Below are 13,367 nucleotides of genomic sequence, written 5' to 3'. Positions count from 1 at the left end.
CTTAAAAAAAGATCTTCAATTTCTTAATGCAGCATTGGGCTTCCTCTTCCTTGTAGCTCAATAAATTTTTTTTATGTTTAAAAAGATCATAAAGACCCCAGAATGTGTGAAGAAAATGTTTTGAATCTGTGCTGTCCAGTGACAGCCGCATGTGGCCCTCGGCTCATGTGATGTCTGGCTCTATTCCTGGAGGGATTGGTTTCTATTTAATTTTCAGTAGCTCCTTGTGGTAATGGCTGCCGTGTGGGGCAGCACAGCGGAGCTCAATTCTCACAGAGTTTGTAAGCATGCTTGGCTAACAGAAACTCGCGATTTTATCCAACGTGACCATTGTCATCATACGCTATGGGGACTCCATCAGACAGAGTTTCCAAACCGTGCCTTTCTGGATGGATTTTCACGTTTCCTTCTGCTTCCTCTAGGCTGGAATGACACTCACGTATGACCCAACTACGGCTGCTCTCCATAACGGGTATGTCACTAGGATCAATGCGTCGTGGCGTGAGGGACGGTGAAGGTGAAAGTGTCAGACATTGTTCCATGAATGATTCCTTGGAAGGATTACTTAATAAAGGCTTTTGTGTTTGTTCTAGATTTTACACTTCACCATACAGTATTGCCACAAACCGAATGATCAGTCAAACTTCTCTTACACCTTATATTGCATCTCCTGTGTCTGCCTACCAGGTTTGTACTCCAGGGCCCGACAGCAGCGCACCTTGTATCTGCTGCATTCTCATGTGTCTTCAAATGCTGAACAGTTTCAAAATGAAATCTGAGTCAAATTTTATGCAGCTTCGCTACCTAGTTTATAATAAGCTGCCTTCTATTTGGTGGAGCGATATTGCTCCTCTGTGTAGGAGAAAGGAAAGCCAGGGAAATGCTTGGGATCATCACATGGTTCTTGAACTGGGATGAACCCGGGTCCTTCCCCCATCGTGTGTCCCAGGAATGGAAACTTTGGAGTCACAGACTGGCGAGCGGATGCATGCTCCTGTCTTTGTTTACTCACCAGCAGGAAGCGATTTTTAAAAGAACAGTTAAAACTGCTAACACAGGATCGTCTCTATTAGGTGACATTAACTGATGCAGTCGAGATTTGAGGTCCTTCCCCCACCAAGAAGAAGCCATTAATTAGCTCCCGTCTCGTTGTTTTTGTGAGGCGGCTTTACCTTCAACTGTGTTCCCAGCTGAGGAATGAGCCCTCCTAAGCTCCCTGTCCCACACTGATCTGATGGTATTCCGGGGTAGCCAGGCACGTGCGCCTTTCTCTTCCCACAGCAGGTGCGTTGCCTGGGACCAGTCAGCGTTGTTACTGAGTTAAAACTGACCTGGGGGAGTTCTCTTCTGTTGGCTGCTGGGATCTGGTGGACTAAACCTCAGGTGTTCTTGTTTGTGATACTGAGTTAGATGTTTTCGTCCTGATGTCTCGGGTTAGGGGACTACAGCATCTGATCTAGCTGATGTGCTAGTTGATAGCCGTAAGCCTCAGTTTCCTCATCTTTAAAATGGGGATCGTAGTTTCTCCCTTACAAGCTTGAGAGAGTTCTGAGCACTAAGTGAAGATATCAGGAGCTCCACCCAGGACTGGCATAGCATTAATATTCAGTAAGTGTGAGCTAGCAGCAGCAGCAGCAGCATTATACATATTAATGTATTCAGCACTTTTTCAGTAATTCTCAGTATAAGGTAATATCAAAGTTGGCTCTGCTGAAAATCTATGAAAATAACATATATAAAGAGAAGAGAAGGCTGTGTACCGAAAGCAGAGTCTCACACAGAGTCTCAGAGCGGTGTTTCCCACTGTTAGCCTTTAGGGTCGTCCCCCGCAATCTCCATACCTTTTCTTTCCTTTATCCTCCCTGAGTTCTTGCTTACCTCTGATGTGCCAGTCATCTGGATGTGGTAGTCACTTATTTAAGTCTCTTTGGTTGCTGAGGAGTTACGATGCCAGTCTGTTCCTTGTCTCTCAGCGAGAGCGGGTGGATATAGTATATCTCCCTTCATAAGCAGCATTTACAGCTGACATTAAGATGTCGTCTCTGATGATCCGAAAATGGCGATCCATCATGTCTGCATCGCTAAAAATAAGGGCACGTGTGAGCTCACTCTAAAGCGCACAAAAGACTATCAATTATCATGTTGCTGTAGACTTTTCAGCTCTTACTCCATCTCTCTACCACTGATTTCCCCTTCAAAGCAGTTCGCCTGTCTGTCGTTTGATAGAATAAAAAAAAAATCAGATCAGTGTTGGGAGCCAACAGGACACGGCTAGATGCAGATAGCCTATCATTTCAAGACCTCATTTCCTTCTTTGGGAATTCTGTGATTTTTTTGTAAGACCCATGTATAATTTTTTCCATTTGCCTGACGCTCTGTGTAGCATAACCTTTCAAATGATGGGTGCCTATCCTTATATCCTTAAGTGCCCAGCAGAGGTTGGTGGATGTGCTCCCAAGTAATCTGAGGTCCCTTTAAAATGTTTGCAACAATGTTGTTTGCATACAGTTAGTTTGAGATGGAGTTCTTTTTATTTCAGGTTTTCAAAGAACCAATGGTAAAAAGGTAATAGATTATTATTCCCATTTCTTAATTAGGGAGCATTGAGGAATAGTAACTGATAGTGGCTGCTTTCGCTGCTGAGATTTAAAAAAAAAAAGGGATTAGATGTCACAGCACCCTAACCCTATAATACTCTTGAGTGCATAGGCAGTTACGACCATAGAAGCATAAAAAAGTGGGAAACATCAGTCCCAGATCGGGGTTTTCCGGGAGCTGCTCGCCTCTCGTGCTGTGTCTGTAAGGGCCCACACTCACGTTGGAGTTGGCCTTCTCCACTAAACCGCCATGTGCTTATGCAGTTGGATTTGAGAAGGTGGCGCGGTCCCCCAGTGGGAAAGGCTGCAGTCCAGATAACTGCAATGTTAACAAGGCAGAAGCACTTAACTTTGGTCTGCCTTAGGTGGCAAAGGAAACCAGAGAAAGCAAGTATCGGGGCTCTGCTGTCAAGGTAAATGGCGCTCCATTCTCTCCCATGACTCTTTCCCGTGTTCTCTCTGTAGAATCTCTGAAGTTTAACACTCAGGGACAGGACGCAGGAGGGTTCTGATGCGACCTGGAAAACGGAATGTTTCCTGACAATTCCGTAGACCTTGAAAAGCCACGGGCATCAAGAAAGCAGACTCCTCCTCTCTTCCTGGGCAGGGTGTTCGTTTCCTTCCTGCCACTGGCCCTCACGCCTGCTTTCTCAGTTCGGAGGTGGCTGTGTGGATGCCCTTTTAACTTAACTGTTGATGTCAAGATCTGATTACCTCCCATTTAATATCCTAGGTCTGCATTTCAGACATTCTTTTCCTCACTAACTAGAAATTGTTGAGGGACTACACAAAATTCCTCAACTTGTTTTCCTCATTATTAAAGCGATTGCATTTGGTTATTCTTCATAAATAGTATGTGCTTGGAGGGTTAGTTTCTAATGAAACGTTCTACGATTAATCCTCATTCATCAGTATCCCTAAAACGTAGTTCATACCTTGATTATAACACGTCACTAATTTGGATTGTGTACGTTTTTATTTCCTTTCCTTAGACAGTGTCTTTCTCAAGGGTGAAGCCCATCCATGCCTTCTGCTCCTTGGCCCCTAATGTTCAGTAACTACATACTGAGTGGGCAAACTGATATTGGTTCTGAATTGGTTCCATCTCAATTTAGAGTGACCAGTTGGTCAGGAGCTCTAACTGCCTTAACCATTGTAATCATTGATAGTGTTGTCTCCTTATCTTCCTTCTGTAGATTTTTTAACACGATTAAAAAGAATTGTAGAGAGTTCATTTATTGTTGCAGAAGAAATCAATGTTTCTTTCAAAATCCTCCCTTTTCTAGGTGCAAAGTCCTTCTTGGATGCAACCTCAACCTTACATCCTACAGCATCCTGTAAGTGTCTGGTGTTAATGACCTTCTATCCTCTAAGTAATCTGTGGTGTGTAGCCTGTTGAGTTAAAACCCCTCTACCAAAAAGATGGGGGGGAAGGGGGCGGAAAAACCCAAACATAGAATATGAAAATGGGCCAGCTTATTATGAAACTTTTAAAGTCAGTTTTGTCTTAAAATGAATTATTGGTAAACATTAATTTTCATATAAGAATTTAAAAATATGCCCTATTTGAGGCAAGGTCTTCTACTAAGCCAGTTTGGTAGGATACCATTAGTTGAGTAACTAAATATTTTACAATGTATGGAAAGAAATGGCTTTTTTTTTTACATTCTTTGTGAGTTAGATATAAAGTTCAGGTCCAGGCAGGGCTCTTCATCAGTGTCTCCTAGCCCATCTGTAGAAAGGATAAGCCCTAAGAGAGAAGTGTGTTCCTTGTTAATAACAAATATGATTCCTTCATAAATTTCAACATTGGTTATACTAATGTATATTATTTTTTAAACATTATATTTGATCTTATTGTACAGTTGTATGCCTTTCATACATACATAAAATCCATAGGGTCAAAAGTTAAAAACAAGTGTGTAGAACCAACTCACAAATCACTAAAAATGCCCTTGGTGAGCCACACACTTGCCACAAAAAGGCCACAGGATTGGCCCTTCAGTTTCTAGTTAACCGGTGCAAATTTGGCATTCTCATATGCAAGGGACATGACAACATTTATAATACAAAAGCCAGATCATTTGTTTAGGAAAAGAACTCAACTCTTGGCCTTAAAATGAGACAGAAATTTCTCTCATGAGTCTCCAACAGTGGACACTATACTGGGAGGCCATGTGGGTAAAATAGCAGCGGTCAGTAGCCAAGTGATGAACAAGAAATACTGCCACAACCATTCAGATGCAAATAAAATGTGTCTCTTGTACCTGTTCTTCTGCACACAAACACACACATCCGCAAGTCTACACATCCTGCACCCATGTTCTTGATATGCAGCTACTCATTCCCATGGCAGTGTGTCCTCATACCTCATGGTATCATTGGAGAAGATGGAAGTCAGTGACCCTTAGGGGCCCCTTAGTGTATAGGGGTGCCTGTAGATGAGGAGGAAGGATCAGGAAACCCATTCCCCGCCATCTAGACTTTGCATTGTTTTTGTTGCTCTGTGCTTTTTGATGTTGTACCTTAAAAAATGAAGTGTATCCTTTTTTCGTGAATTTAGAGACAAGTACTGCATATATTTTAATTGAACTCTTTGAGGAGACCTGTGTGACTGTTCTCCACCCAGATTCAAACTGTATGAAACGCCTGTTTGTGCCCTGAACTGGTATCTGATCATTAGTAAACGCCAGTGTGTTTTAGGGCAACCAGCTACAGTGATCTCAAACCACAATAAGCGTTCATAATTATGGAGTAAAACAGAATACTAGTGCGCTATAACAGATGATTGCAAAAATGAGAAGAATGGTAGAAATCCATTGATTATGTAGAGAAATTTAGACAAAGGTCAGAACAATTCCATTGTGGTTGCTATAGCATCACTATAGCATCATCTAGCCATTAGGATCGATGGCAGTAAGGCAGTTACCATTTCCAGTAGAAAAACTAAGTTATAAACAAGACCTCAAAGTAGGCAATTGTTCATGTTCTCTGATGCAGAATCTAGCTTCCAGTTAGATGCTGCTAATGCTGGTTCTGTTAGAGAGATCATATGAGTAATGTTTTTTCCTTTCCTGTTTTCTTATATACATTTAATTGAATTGTTGATGGCAAAAAAAATAAAATTCCAAGCAAAATTTCCAAGCAAAAAAGTGAGCATGGAACTGGAGTGGAATTACCAGGATTGGCTTCCCAGGTATGGGACAGGAAGTTCTGAAAAATACCCAGAAATGAAGAACATACTTTTGGTCCTACCTACTTAATCTCCAACCAGATGACTACTTGCAAAACATGTTTAAACAAGCTGCTATATTGATTACCTATCTGCTGCTGTTATTGTTGTTGTTTGGGTTTTTTTTTTTTTTTTTTTTTGTGGCTGTAGAAAGCAAAAGTGGTTTCTCCCCCTCCCCAACATCTGGCAGCCCTGGAAAGCAGTTGTCCTCAGTCTGTTTGATGCCACAGCCCTTTCTGCTGGCCTGTCTGGCTTTTCAGTTAGGGCAGGCAGAACACAGGATTTCAGTGGGATGAAATAGCACCGCTGCTTCCTCTCAAGGCTTGGTGAAAGTTTCAGGAAAGCAATCTGGGAGATTTGGGGTAGCTGTTCAGGGTACCTCTTGTAAGTTTGAAGGAGGTTATGTTTGCCTCAACACAGGGTTTTCCTTTGCAAATTTTAGCTGCAGAATCTTAATTCTCCCTCAATTTCTATCTCTTCTCCCCTTCCCAGGGTGCCGTGTTAACTCCCTCAATGGAACACACCATGTCACTACAGCCCGCTTCTATGATCAGCCCTCTGGCCCAGCAAATGAGTCATCTGTCACTAGGCAGCACCGGAACAGTAGGTGGCAGATTAATATCCTGTGCTTTTGCAAATGGAAGAAAGTGAATTTAAGGAAGTTTGTGTCTTCCCTAATGAAAGTATAGGCTTGGGGGGTGGGGGTGACAAAGATTGTGTCCAGCCCCCCGCCCCATCTGGCATTGCCTTCCACAAAGTCAGATAGAACTCACATTATTCTTGATGAGTTGATGACCTGTAAGCTCATCTGTGGATACGGCTCCCTCACCCACCTAGCACCCATGCACGCCCATGTCTAACTTTTACACGTTCCAAGATACAGGTCACAGAGGGAAAGATGCACAGGTCGCAGAGGATGCGCAGTGCCCCATTTGTTCTTCCATGCAGTGTTGCAGTGCTGAATTGCAGGTTTTTTAAAGACTTGCTTTCTTACACCCCCAGGAACCTGCCGGCTTAGAAGGCAGAATCAGTACTAGGCCAACTGTAAAAGATGGACAGCGGCGTTCAGCTCAGCCTGCGGTTGTGGTGGCTGAAGGGGGCAAAGGGCACTGCGTTGTCCTTCCTGTTCTGCAAACCAGCAACAGCTTCTCATGAAAGTGAATCCGAGACAATACACAGCCCAGAAATAGGCTGCCTGGCTTTAGGAAATGAGAGTGCTGAATGAGACCAAGTGGGGCTCCCTGGCCACATCTGCAGGGGCCTGCTCACAGTCTCTTCAAGTCTCCCTACACAGATAGTATGAGGCATCAACTCAGGGGGTGACCAAAAAATAACATGGCCTCTTGAGAGATCTTTATGACACCCTGTTGATACTGAATTACTGTAGATGAGAAGCATTAATGGCCTTCACATGAGCAGGTTTTTTTTTTTTTTTTGGTAGATTCTAAGAAACATGGCATTTTTTATTTGACCTTCCAATGACATAGTCATGTGCACTAATTAAGCTTTGAGGGGAACCCATATAAATTTATTCTCTGCGACTTTCAAGTACTCTACAGCCAGCTCAGACCCCGACCCCTGCCACCCAGAAATCTGAATGTTGCATGGCTTCCTGCTGCCCACCCTGATCACCTTCTCCTTTCCAGTACATGCCTGCGACGTCAGCCATGCAAGGAGCCTATTTGCCACAGTATACACACATGCAGACAGCGGCAGTTCCTGTTGAGGTTGGTATAGAGCGTCTGAGCGGCCATTGCGGCAATGGGTAGTTTTACATCTGACTCATTGAAATAGAATAACAACAACAACAAAAACCTATCGTGAGTCAACTATTTTATCAGGGCATAATAGAACATGCCTGTTATTCCCAGCACCAGAGAAGCTGAGGCAAGAGCATCCATGAGTTCAGGCCAGCTTCAGCTGTATAGCTAAAGATGTGAGTCTAGAAAGAGTAAACACGTAGTATTATTCTCCAACTGTAAAATACTCTTTATGCAAATTAGTATGGCAACATCCAGATACATTGTAGCCCATACTTCCCCCAAATAACTTTGCAGTCTTGTAGCACAAGTCATAGGCTTCAAGACTTTGTCTTGTTACCCCCCCCCCCCGAAATGATACTTACAGACATATTAAGAAAAAATTGGAGTTTGTAATTCTAGTCCTAAAGAGTGAACCAATGGGAAGACTCACAGAAACACACTGGTCATAATTCAGACGATGGAAAAAAGAAAAACTGGTGTCTCTAAATGACAACAAGCATGACCCTCCCTTTTTTTTTTATAGCTAACTACTCTTGGTTATTATCCTGGAATATGTTGCATTTGTAGAAGACTGGTGTTGAATTATGATGGACAGGAAGCATAGGATTGTCTTGCAGAGTATTCTCAAGAATCCAAGGAAGTTTATCAGTCCAGTTATCATACCCACTCAGCAGATCCCAAAGGTTCTTGAGAACTATGGCTGTAGCATTTACATGATCATACATCTTTGAAGAGTCACAAGTGCCTGAACCCATGGGTTTTTGCATGCACTTCTCCATAACGTGAAACCTCCATTAACAATGGAAAACAAAAATGTGCCCTGTAACTATTTCAGCAAGGCCTGATCATCTTTCAGATACAGTGTGAACTGAGACAAGACAAAATATCCAGAGTACTCTGGCTTTTTGTTTTATTACTGATTTATTCTTATTTTAGGAGAGGTATCAGCCAGGACCTCTCTCATGCCAGGCAAATGTTCTGCCATTGAGCTATGTCCAAGTCCCTTTTAAAATCCTGACCTCGTTCTGTAAGCCAGGCAGGCTGTGAACTTACACCCTCTGCTTCCCCTCTCCAGTAGCTGAGGTTATAGGCCCTGCTTACATGTACTGAGCTGAGTCACGCTTTCCAGCATATAAATATGGGAAAGTTTGATTGTGAGGTGTGGTGGATGGCCTGGGGAGGGGGGGGGGAGGCTATGACATGCAACATTTGCACATTGTGTCTCAGACTCTAAAAATCTGAAAATACTGAATTATAAACTATATCTAGCTCCCAGGAGACGGAGCCAAGAAATTTCTTTGGTCAATATTTACGTTAAACATTTAGACGGGAGGTTCTTGGGCTCTGTCATATTTCAGAGCATTAGGGTAATGATTAGCCTTAGAAGCTCTGTTTGACTTGAAGAAATTCACTCTGAAGAGTGTTTGTATTAAGGTGCATGTCCTTGGACTCGGGCCGCAGCAGCTGAGTCAGTTCCATGGCTAACGTGCCTCATGCGTTCTGCTTTGTTGTAGGAAGCAAGTAGCCAGCAGCAGGTGGCTGTGGAGGCATCCAATGACCATTCTCCATATACCTTTCAACACAATAAGTAACTGTGAGGTATGACGGAAAGGGCTCCCTAACTGCAGGGCTCCTAGGAAGCGGTCGGGGGTACTTTTATCAAATGATGCCTAGAAAAACGCAGATTTAACATGTTTATGAATTTACAGACTCTGTCTGGATAAGGACCAGTGCTTTATATTAAAATAAAATCTGTATTTCCTCTACCCCAAAGTAGTAATATATAAAGCATCATAGAACATTGATTTCCAAAATCGCCCTGTAATAGAAGCATCCTGTTTATATCGCTTAAATACTCACTAAGGAGATACAGCTTCAGATGTTGCTTAATCAAGTCTCACAAGGTCATCCACACCGTGACTAGGAATTCAGATCGCTAGCATCCTCAGAACTAGAGGTCCTATTACCAGCTCTCAGTGGGGTCACAGATTTCCAGCTTCACTTTACCACATGTATTTCAGAAAAGCAACTCTATGTGGGATCTGCTCTCTGGGCTGTCTTTTAACAATATGTGTTGTTGATCTCACACCAATGAGAGCGGTACGGAGTTGGCCCTGGCTGCCTTAGAGAAGAAAGTATCCTGCAAGTCCCAGACTTGAAAGGGGGACTCCAGGAGTTGAAAGTGACCCTCAGACCCCCAACTTATGTCCCTTGGTCTCACCATGGATGAGCACAATCTTGTTCAAACATTTAATCTCTTTCAAATGAAAGATGATGAAGCCCTGTGGTGTGTTTGTTAAGTCAGCAAAGACATGGGTCTTTTATCTTTCTCTTGCAGATATACCGAAGGGAGTTCTTACATGAAGAAGGGTGTGAAGGCTGAACAATCATGGATTTTTCTGATCAATTGTGCTTTAGGAAATTATTGACAGTTTTGCACAGGTTCTTGAAAACGTTATTTATAATGAAATCAACTAAAACTATTTTTGCTATAAGTTCTATAAGGTGCATAAAACCCTTAAATTCATCTAGTAGCTGTTCCCCTGAACAGGTTTATTTTAGTAAAAAACAAAAACAAAACAAAAAAAAAAAACAAAAAAAATCAAAGATTTTTATCAAATATAATGATGCAAAAAAGAAAAAAAAGAAAGAGAAAACGAAAACTTCAATTTTCTGGGTATGCACAAAGACCACGAAGACTTATCCAAGTGCATGACCGGATTTTTGTGGTTTTGTTCATTTTGTGTTTAATTTGTCTTTTTTTTTTCGGCTGTATGAAATGGGCTTTCTGAAGTTCCGATTATCTCACTGCGCCCATGGTGTTCTGTGCTTGCGGTGCGTGTGTCGCTGTGACTCGGTGTTGCCCTCAATGTCTCTCCTTAGCTTTCTATTTTTTTTCTTTCGACGTAGTGTGACGTGTCTTATCCTTTTCTATGAATTCCAATTTGCCTTAACTCTTTTGATGCTGTAGCTGTTTCAGTAAAGTTAGTTCAAACTAATGGTGTAGAATGCTTTGACCAAATGGGCTGGTCTAGTACGCCTTGTAAAAAACTGCAGCATAGGGCTTTTAAAAGGTAGTCAATAAAAGTTGCTGAAATTTTGGCTTTTTTAACTATGTAGTAGGTGTTTTTAATAATTTTTTTTCACGTAACAATGTGTAAGGTAGCAGAGTGCAAGAAGGGAGAACTGTCTCGTGTGAAGCACATTTTCTGACGGGGGGACTTTTAATAGGGTAAACCGTTTGTAAGGCTGCACACCGACAGTTTCCTGTGCTAGTTTTGACCAGTTTAGGATATCTGCTGTATGATGCAATGTAAAGTCTTTTTTGCCTTTTTTTCAGGAAGAAAAAAAAAACTTAACGATGTTCTAGATTTAGCGTAGGTAGCTTTGGCGGTGGGGTGGGGTGGGGGAGGGGAGTCACCGAATGTTTTGTCCTTTATACTAACGATAGTGCTTTAGAATGAGAACCATGCCTGTGATCTGGCAAACAGAGGGGGGGAGGGATAATTTTGCTATTGAAACTAAATGGCAAAAACTAAAAAACAAAAAAAAAAAAACAAAAAAAACAAAAAACAAAAAAAAAAGAATTTCTCTTCAAACCTGAGCTGAGATATGAACAGAAGAAAAACGATTGGCTACTAGCTCTCTCTCTCTCGCTCGCTCTCTATTAGGTAAATCTGAAAAACTAAAAAATGACTTGGCACTTTTAAAGGTAACTTCACCAAAGACCGAAGAGCCAGTAGCCAGTAACTCCACCTTGTCTCAGCATCCCATTTTCTCTGCTCTTTATTTTTTGCCGGACCAGTTTGCGGTTAGGAGAACGTGCCTTTTTTGTACCTTTGCATTAGGTTTTATAATTTTAACCGATGTATGGACTCACAGAGACAAATTAAAAAAAAAAATTTAAAAAAAGCATGAAGGAAGATTTGAACCCAAGCCGTGCCACACTTTCCGTCGTCACTACAGGTGTTTAAGTGTAAAGAAAACCAACTTTGAAACTATGAAATTCCTGATTCATAAACAGTTATTTCTACTTTAGTACATATGAGATAAGTCATTGTTATTAATGCTCTTTTATTATGGCAATTGCATACGTTTTAAAAGCAATGGTAAATTAAGTTGTCTTCCAAAACTGTGTACTTGTCTGGTCAGCTGTGTATGATCAGTTATCTACCTCAGAGGCTATTTCTTTTTGTGCTGGGACAGGTTGCTGGCCCTCCCTGTTTCCACCGACCAAATCCTCCTAGCTCGGGAGCTAGGGCTAAGCAGTTGCTTCTCTTGAGTATTTTTTAGTTCTTAAATTTTATTGCTCGTATTTGATGATAGATGTCAGTGACATTTCATAGTTTCAAACGTCCTTGCTGCTCTGAGAAGTGTAGATTCTAGTGAAAATTACATAGTCATAAGAGAAATGTGTTTTTGTTCTTGTTTCCTTTTTTTTGGTTTTTCGGTTTTTTTGTTTTGTTTTGTTTTGTTTTTTGAAGAAGTTGTGGTATTATTGGTTCTATGCTCCCTAAAACATTGTGCTTTGTGGAAGTCCAGACTGAATGCAGCACCCTCCGCGTCTCCGTGTACCTACTATGTTTATCAGCCCGGGACTCTTACTACTTGATATGTTTTCCATTACTTAAGACAGAAAGAGGATAGTCAGTCAGTACGGGAGGGGAAATCTGCTGCTAGGTTTGTCTGAACTAAGTGCCATACTCGTCTGGGTCAGATTTGGGAAACAACCTCTGTACATACTAAAAATGAAAAGAAAAAGTCAGTTAAACATCACATAGTAGACAGCCATTAAATTATAAAAAAAAAAGTTAATTTATGAAGAAAGACCTTTTGTACAGATTGAAAAAAAAGATTTTCATAGAGATATCTATATGATCAAGAGAGTTAATTTTTTATTTTTGTTCTACTAGTGCTACATACTTGCCAGCGGTGACTTGTTTACCGCTTCAAGATGACTCTGTAGTTTTCTTTCCTGGGACTTGTTAAAACGCCAAAAGACATTTTTGAACTGTACATTTGATCAGATTGTTAGCTTTTTCTGTTTCATTTCTTTTGAGAACCTTTGAATAAAAACATCTGAAACTCTAGTCTCCCGGGTCCGTCTTTTGTAAGTAGATGAAGCCCACATCTCTGCTGATTCAACCTCAGCCAGGAGAGTGGCTCAGAAGTCAGCTGAAAATGACGTCAGATTCCATATGACTGTGTCAAAAATGCGTTCTCTCCAAAGGGATTGAGAAACCTTCCCTGTGACCACTTGCTTAAATCTGTGCTGTGACCTTAAACGCCAAGTCTCACCTTGGCATAAGTCCAGCCAAAACTACCCAACCCTTTGTCTGCTTGGGGGTTTCGGGTTGGTTTATGATATTGGTAACAACCCTGGGCCTCTGACAACCTAGGCGCATGCTCTTGCATGGGTCCTCAGCCCCTGATAAAACTAAAAACATCAGGTCCCCTTCCATTGTTTAGAACAGAATCCTGTGTGCAGCCAACACAAACGTGTCAAAATGATCTCATCCCATTAAGCAATATAGCCTTTAAAAATTGAGCTCACTTTACTGTTCCCAGATGGCATTCATGGAGTGGGGGAGAGGGGAGCTCTCTTTTCCCTCCCTCCCTTGCTTTATTGGAGCTATGTAATACCGAAAATTGACTCCTACCCAAAGTGGATTAAATGTTTTAATGGAGTTTGCATAGTATTGTCTGTGCATTGGCTCACCATAGTGGTTAAAGGAGGGAATAAGAAAAAGCTCCACATTTTTATAGTCATTTATA

The 13,367-nt window shown here is 41.6% G+C and overlaps 1 protein-coding gene across 8 annotated transcripts in view; it reads left to right on the top strand.

The window, feature by feature from the left end:
* Window positions 1–12,682, top strand: part of Rbms1 (RNA binding motif single stranded interacting protein 1) — a 216,769-nt gene extending 204,087 nt beyond the window's left edge. For 5 of the 8 annotated variants that reach the window (XM_013345987.2, XM_013345988.2, XM_026778648.1 and 2 more), the window contains exons 8-15: window positions 423–472; window positions 594–687; window positions 2,963–3,010; window positions 3,884–3,934; window positions 6,322–6,432; window positions 7,476–7,556; window positions 9,107–9,191; window positions 9,931–12,682. In XM_013345987.2, the coding sequence (XP_013201441.2) occupies window positions 423–472; window positions 594–687; window positions 2,963–3,010; window positions 3,884–3,934; window positions 6,322–6,432; window positions 7,476–7,556; window positions 9,107–9,184 (513 nt within the window). In that variant the 3' untranslated portion in view covers window positions 9,185–9,191; window positions 9,931–12,682. The remainder of the gene's footprint in view (window positions 1–422; window positions 473–593; window positions 688–2,962; window positions 3,011–3,883; window positions 3,935–6,321; window positions 6,433–7,475; window positions 7,557–9,106; window positions 9,192–9,930) is intronic. The other 3 variants (XM_013345990.2, XM_013345989.2, XM_026778651.1) reach the window with 1 other exon arrangement.
* Window positions 12,683–13,367: the final 685 nt, after the last annotated feature.

The sequence above is a fragment of the Microtus ochrogaster genome, chromosome 4, assembly GCF_000317375.1.
Source record: "Microtus ochrogaster isolate Prairie Vole_2 chromosome 4, MicOch1.0, whole genome shotgun sequence".
In the NCBI taxonomy this organism is placed as follows: Eukaryota; Metazoa; Chordata; class Mammalia; order Rodentia; family Cricetidae; genus Microtus; species Microtus ochrogaster.
The sequence above is the reverse complement of the archived record's forward strand: the minus strand, read 5'-3'. Positions and strand labels throughout refer to the sequence as shown.